At 35.5% G+C, this 7743-nt stretch overlaps 2 protein-coding genes across 2 annotated transcripts; both read left to right on the forward strand.

The window, feature by feature from the left end:
• The first annotated feature begins 2361 nt into the window (after nucleotides 1-2361).
• On the forward strand, nucleotides 2362-3841 carry LOC132742916 (uncharacterized). Its single transcript, XM_060731424.1, has one exon. It carries the CDS (start codon nucleotides 2657-2659, stop codon nucleotides 3839-3841), a length of 1185 nt encoding a protein of 394 aa, XP_060587407.1. The 5' UTR covers nucleotides 2362-2656.
• A 359-nt stretch (nucleotides 3842-4200) lies between these two features.
• Nucleotides 4201-5394, forward strand: LOC132742914 (uncharacterized). Its single transcript, XM_060731422.1, has one exon. The coding sequence runs from the start codon at nucleotides 4201-4203 to the stop codon at nucleotides 5392-5394; it is 1194 nt and encodes a 397-aa protein (XP_060587405.1).
• Nucleotides 5395-7743: the final 2349 nt, after the last annotated feature.

A 7743-nucleotide genomic window follows, 5' to 3' on the forward strand; every position in this document is an offset into this window, starting at 1 on the left:
ATTTCATTGTTCTCTGTTTCTGAGGCGCTTGAAAATCTGTGCAGTCACGTGCACTTTGGCCGAATTTATTTTATGAAATCCCAATAAAAGTATGTCATATATCTAATATTTGTTTCAGATATAAATGTTGTTATCCAGCTGAGAACTTATTCTTAAACTGATTAGATTTGATAGGATTAATGTAGAAGAAAATACTTACTTCAAATATATAAATACAGGTGATTAGCTACGGTATACGCACATTACTACAGATAAGTAATTCATTTCGACATGCATTTTTATCACGAACACTATTAAATAAACGTTATAAAAATCAAACATGTGTTATGCTTTCCACTAGAAGATGCGTATGATTTATCGATTTTCCTCACATTCAAGCAACAGTTCAACAGTACCGGTATTATGTTTCATATGCTGTTACACTTACAGAGAGTGTAATCCGGGACTTTTCAATAAAAAAAACCCTCATCTTATGGGAACATAATTTTGTTTACAAAATAAGATCATAGGCATGATGCTATCGACTTTGTACTACGTACAGCGACAGATGCTTGTGTGTTTCCGAAGAAAACGTTGATGAAGTGGTAACAACGTACAGACTGTGACATATGCATATTACTATGGAATACCGTGAGGGCCATCGTAGTTATACTTTATAATCTAGAGGGCAACAATAAGACAGTGCGATAGAACAAGGACGACAATACAACAGTGCGATGGCGACAATGCTATGCCGACAGTGCAATAATGCGATAGTGTGATGCCGATAATGCGATGCCGACAGTGCGATAATGCAATGGCGACAATACGATAGTGCGATGGTACTAGAAATTTACATCCAGTCATAATTTTATCTATATAATTATCTAAAATAAGAGGTCAGCAATTTTCAGTAGTTTAACTGGTCAGCAGTTTTTCGCATGACGAACATGAATCAATATTGAAGAGCACATCTATCTTGCTATATATCCATTAAATCGAATATCCAACTACCAATACCTACCAATTTTACGCTCCGTGTACTATAAACCTTTAATTTTATTTTTATCAATATATACGATGGGGCATTTTTTGGTATTTGGTAAACCAAACGCCCGAACTATTTCTAAAAGACAGTAAATAAATATGATGAGATAAACAAACATTGCTATACTAGATTCTGTGTCCTCATGTTTTATATATATACAATGTAGTTCTCAAAACAGCTTAAAACTTGCAATGTAAAAGGAAGAAATATTTTTTGTTACAAGTATCAAACAAATTACAACGCATTCAAAGTTTAAAAGTAGCGCTGGCTTATAGAATTGTCAATACATGCACGCGGATGAATATGATTTTAATCAATTAAAATGCTATTTTAGCGATGTCAGGATATATAGGAAAATACATACAGATATACAGTACGATTGCGATAGCAACGATCAGAAAATACCACAGAGCTTGCAGCCCTTTGATTATTAGTTGGGGACAATACTCCGCCTTTCATGGAATGGCACTTCTGTGTCATATTGAAGGTTCCATAATACCCGCGGTTTGAATACATCTGCGGATGTTTCTAAATTCAAATTTTCACCCTTTCATGTTAAAATGCTGAATTCTGCTTAAGACGGTGCAAGGGGACGTAGACGGTAGTTTGCACTTGACATTACCGTCCATAAACAGGGTCAATCAAACCGAGCCTGCACTATTTTCAAGTTTGACGTGTTTGGTTTTAAGGGATGACACTTTCCGTGCCTTCATAACGCGCCGATTAATACGTGCAAATTCATTTTTCTTTACACAATTGAAGACAATTATTGATTGATCGAAAAAAAACCTGGAAACAAAGTGATCCACCGGAAGCATTAATCACAACAAAATTACATGAACATTGCAGACTCGGTTTGAATGAGTCTATACATGAGGGATAATAAATAAGTGCAACATCCCTCACGGCCCCTAGATATTATAGCACAGAAAACAATAAAATACGATAATTAAAATCGGAAAATTTTACATTATATACTTTTAACAGGTTAATTACAAACTGTGAAACGGGTGCCCTTTTGATAAACTATTCTCACAACTTTTCACAGTTAATTGGCGACAGTCGATGTCACGCGTTATACAAACATATGAACACCGGGACAAGTAAAGGTCAAGGGTTTAATTTACGATCTTGATTGAAATTTGAAAGTACAAAAAATACAACATTTCTTCTGTTTTTCGAATGTTCTTATTCGTTTTTAAATGTTCGAATATTCTGTAGTGTTTCGAATATTCAAATATATTCCCCGGCCCTAATCAATCGTTGTTTACATTTTCAATATGCATAACGAATTAACGAAATTACATGACGGGGGAACCACCGCAAACATACTTCTATTTCGCTTTAGAATAACTACGGTATTAAATGAGATGTGTCCCGCGCATGCGCCAATCAGTGTCCTTGCGCTTCCGCAAGTAGTAAAACGTGGTTTTACAAGTTGGGGAATAATTTATCTTTTTTGTGATTAAACGGCTTGAGCGAACGTAGTTCGTTAATTTAAACTGTATTAAATAGTAGCCGTAATTGTTATCGTACGTGGTACGAACATTATTTATTAATTTTGGTGTTATATCGAAGGATATTGGAACTTGAAAATTGCCACACGTGGTGGGGTAATAAAATAACATAATGGCGGATGGCCAAACTAAAAATCAAAAAGACATTGATAATGTCACTAGTGGTAAAGCAAAGTCTAGTTCAACCTCAAGTTCAAGGGGAAAACAGACAGCTCCTAATTTGTCGGAGGATTTACCGTCAACTTCGAAAACTAGTGAAAAGTCGAGTGCTAAAATTGCCGACAAAAATGACGAGATTTTGAATATTTTGAAATCGCTTCGAGCTGAGCAAATAAAAACAAACAGTAAGTTAGAAGCTTGTGAAAACAGGCTCGAACAATTAGAAAATGTAGACTATAGTTATGATTATGATGCATATCAATATGAGCCTGACATGTATGTTGACGAAGAGGCTTCGTTGGCTAGTGCTTCGGAAATATGTCCACCAGTCACTGGAAAGAGAAAAATTGACGATAATAACAACCCTGCAGATAAAAGTGAAAGTTCTGAAGGGTCTAGTCGTTTTGCGAGATTGTCAAAAAGGTTTAAAACAACCGAGGTGTGTGGGTCGGACATAGATCCATTTTTAGCCGACAATGTAAATCATCTGTTCAGACAGGGAATGGAGGAAGATCAGTATTTTGCTATGATCAAGGATGAAGAAAATCCTCGTCCAGGAAATTGTGACAGTCTTGTTACTGTAAAATTAAATCAGTTAGTCTGGGACATAGTGTCGCCAACTGCACGTTCTAGGGACAAGAAGATGCAAAATATGGAAACGACTGTTATTAAAGCAGCGTGTGTCTTGGTTAAAACAGTGGACAAGGCAGCCAAGTTGGAAACTGAGGTCAAACAGGCAGGTGGTGATATAGGGTCAGTGATAGATGGATGTAATGATGCGCTGGCCTTTTTAGGACATGCTAATCGTCAAATTAACATGATACGTAGAGACCTTTTGAAGCCCGAAATGAGAAATGAGTACAATCATCTGTGTACACATTCTCTACCATATACAAGTCAGCTTTTTGGTGACGATGTGTCAAAAACCGCTAAAGAGATAGAAGAGTGCTCAAGAATTGGGCACAAGCTTCAGTATGGACCTGTTAGAGGCAGTTTTAGGGGTAGACCTGGTTTCCGACCAAGACTACGAGGAACTTTCAATCGTACTGCTGTACGTGGTAGAGGTGGTTATGCATCCTCTGAGTATCAACAGGCATCAAAAAACCTCCAGCGCCGAGGGGGAGTCAGGAAATTTTAAATTTAAAGGTGAGTGACCTTTTTGTTGCTGGTCGACTTAAACATTTTGTGTTAGAATGGAAAAAACTTACTAATGACCCAGTTATTTTAGATATTGTGCAGAACTGTCATATCAAGTTTATACATGACTGTCCACCTAGACAAGAGCAAATTTATAGGCAATGTTTCAATACTAAAGAATCTCATATAATTGATAAAGAAATTGAAAAATTATGTAAATTAAAGGTTGTAGTACCAGTTGAATGGGATGAAAATCAGTTTATATCACCTATATTTTTACGACCAAAGAAAAATAATGAATATAGAATGATACTCAATTTGAAAAAATTAAACGAATATGTCCCATATCACCATTTTAAAATGGATACTTTTGAAACAGCTCTTACTTTAATTAGGAAAGATATGTTTATGTGTACTTCCGATATAAGGCACGCATATTATTCTGTCCCAGTGGCAGAGGAAAGTCAGGTTTTCTTAAGATTTCAATGGAAAGGACAAATTTATCAATACACATGTATCCCTAATGGCTATAGGGATGGTCCTCGGTTATTTACTAAGCTTCTGAAGCCAGTGTTTGCTAAGCTTAGGGCAGAAGGTCATATTTGTACAGGTTTCATTGATGATAGTTTGTTGTGTGGTGAATCTTACAATGATTGTTTACAAACTGTTCATGTATCTTATAATTTGTTGGAAAAACTGGGGTTTTTTCTAAATGAAGAAAAATCAGACTATATTCCATCCAAAAAGGTAATTTATCTCGGGTTTGTTATTGACTCGGATCTTATGTTGGTCACATTACCACAAGAAAAACAAGATCATATCAAAGAAATATGTAGAAGTCTTAAGAACAGTCATAAAGTTACAATTAGGGAAGTAGCCCGAGTTATTGGGGTTTTAGTAGCTTCATTTCCAGCTGTTGACTATGGGAAATTATATTACAGAGCTATGGAAAAGCAGAAAATTCAGGCATTAAAGTCTAATTATGGTAATTTTGAGGCTGAAATGATAATCACTTTAGAAATGAAACATGATTTGCAATGGTGGATCGATAACATAGATTCTCAAAGTAGAGTGATTGATCGGGGAAATCCGTCGGTAGAAATTCAGACGGACAGTAGTTTAAGTGGTTGGGGTGTTTATTATCAAGGTGAAAAATTTGGTGGTAGATGGACTAGTGAAGAGAAAAAATTTCACATAAATGTGTTGGAGTTAATTGCAATACTCTTTGCTTTGCAAGCACTGGTAGAAAAATTAAAAAATCAGCATGTAAAAATTTTATCTGACAGTTCAACAGCAGTGTCCTACATCAATAATATGGGTGGAATAAGGTCAGATAGTTGCAATAAGGTCAGTCGAGACATATGGGAGTATTGTATGTCAAAGAATATATGGTTGACATGTGCCCATATTCCTGGTTTACAAAATGAGGCAGATCTTCCCTCTCGGCAGTTTAAGGATAACATTGAATGGGCATTACAGACTAATATATTTGAAAAAATTTGTTGTATTTGGCAAAAGCCTGTTGTAGATTTGTTTTGCATCAAGGTTAAATAATAAATTATCTGTATATTGTTCTTGGAAGCCAGATCCATGTGCTTCTTACATTGATGCTTTGACTATAGATTGGGGAAAAATTCTCATGTTCAAATATGTTTCCTCCTTTCAGTATTTTTGAGTCGCTGCATTCGGAAAGTACAAATAGACAGGGCCAGAGGCATACTTATAGCGCCATTATGGCCAACACAGACGTGGTTTGCTCAACTGATGCGAGTACTAGTGGACTCGCCAATAATTCTTCAAAGGACAAAGCAGTCACTGATTGCTCCTCTGCAGGGAACAGAACACCCTATGTCACAGAAACTGGTTTTAATTGCATGTCTAGTGTCAGGAGAACATACAGAGAATGCGGTTTTTCTGAGCAAGCGACAAGTATTATCATGTCATCATGGAGAAGTGCCACAAAACGCAAGTATCAGGTCTATATATCGCGATGGATACACTTCTGTAATAGACAGAAAATTAATTCAGTTTCGGTTGATGTCCAAGATGTAATAGAGTTTCTAACATCTGAATTTAACAAAGGACTAAGTTATAGCTCTATAAATACTGCAAGGGCTGCTTTGTCTTCGTTAGGAATTATGTTGGGTTCATTTACAGCAGGTACACATCCCATGGTCATTAGATTTATGAGAGGAGTTTTCAATCGACGGCCCTCAATTCCAAAATACAATAATATATGGAATGTGGATAAAGTACTTTTGTTTCTGAAACAGTTGTCACCTGTAAAACATTTATCATTGAAGGAACTTACTTTAAAGCTGACCATGCTAATTGTACTTACCAATGCAGCCAGAGTACAGACAGTACATTTGCTTAGTGTAAATAAGTTACAGAAGTTGCGTTCAGAATTTATTTTGCAGTTCAAAGGTTTGTTAAAACAAAGCCGGCCTGGCTTTGATTGTTCTGAGTTACATTTGAAAGCATATCCTCCAGATAGGAGACTTTGTGTTTTACTGTTTTAAAAGAATATTTGTTAAGAACAAAGACATTGAGACAAAATAATGAAGATGCTCTTTTGATTAGTTTATATCAAACCATTTAAACCTGTTTCCAGTAACACCATTTCTAGATGGGTAAAAACTGTTATGATACGTGCAGGAATTAGTGAAATGTTTGGTGCATATAGTGCCAGATCTGCTGCAGTTAGTAAAGCAAATTTAAATGGAGTTCCTATACAAGAGATCATGAAAAAGGCCGGGTGGTCAAATCAGAGTACGTTTGCAAAGTTTTACAACAAGAAGGTATTACAACAGGGAGAATTTGAGAATAAAGTTCTAAAGTGTTAAGGTATGTGTTTTGGGCATTATTTTGCTTTTAAAATCTCATTTAATACCGTAGTTATTCTAAAGCGAAATAGAATTAAAAAATTAAACGAGACTTACCTTGGTTAAGTTCGATGTTTGATTGTAATTCTATGAGGTTATAGAATTACGAGGGATTAAATGCCTCCCTCCCTCCCAGCTTTGAGAAATACCAGGTTATGAACATATTCTATAGAATTTACAGATATTCAAATCATATTGTTAAAATAATCCCCAAAACTGTTAAAGACTGATTGGCGCATGCGCGGGACACATCTCATTTAATCCCTCGTAATTCTATAACCTCATAGAATTACAATCAAACATCGACTTTACCAAAGTAATTCTCGTTTAATTTTTTAATTCCTTTCCTTGTTGGTCTTGCTCATTTAATCCCTCGTAATTCTATAACCTCATAGAATTACAATCAAACATCGACTTAACCAAGGTAAGTCTCGTTTAATTTTTTAATTCCTTTCCTTGTTGGTCTTGTTTATCATATTTTACAGTAAAAGTTTATACAAATTATCGACGGGAAATATATGTGTTTTGATTTAATGCAAATGATGAGTACTCTTTAAGGGCGGTAACTTTTCCATTTTCGCTTCAAACTAGAACATTTCTTCTTAAATTGAGTATACTATCCTAAAAAGAATGATGCTTTCGCGCAGGATTGATTCTGTTATGATTTGATGATGGGCCACTTAATTCTTACACTCCTGCCCAATTCCTGGTAAATATAGTACCATCAGAATAAAATTGAAAAATTAAAACATTCCACATACCACTTAAATATTTTACAAAAGATTGACTATATTTTCCTTTGGATAGCAAATTGAAATACACCCGATCCATTACTCATTATTATACCAAGAATTTACGCATTTTTGGACTAGCAGTTTGTTAAGGACGGCGAATTTGGTTTGGGGCGAAATGTCTGTTTGCTCGAGATGATCTTGTTGCGTTAACGGAATATTTTTAACAAATAACAATGTTATTAGGGGTGCCCTCCCATAACATTTGTACCAATGCATCTCCCATC

Source organism: Ruditapes philippinarum, unplaced genomic scaffold (assembly GCF_026571515.1).
Source record: "Ruditapes philippinarum isolate M1 unplaced genomic scaffold, ASM2657151v2 ctg5068_1_1_1_1, whole genome shotgun sequence".
Taxonomy (NCBI): Eukaryota; Metazoa; Mollusca; class Bivalvia; order Venerida; family Veneridae; genus Ruditapes; species Ruditapes philippinarum.

Bases quoted from the DNA above. Each gene is read 5' to 3' on its own strand.
- LOC132742916 (XM_060731424.1), top strand. From the start codon at position 2,657: ATGGCGGATGGCCAAACTAAAAATCAAAAAGACATTGATAATGTCACT.
- LOC132742914 (XM_060731422.1), top strand. From the start codon at position 4,201: ATGGATACTTTTGAAACAGCTCTTACTTTAATTAGGAAAGATATGTTT.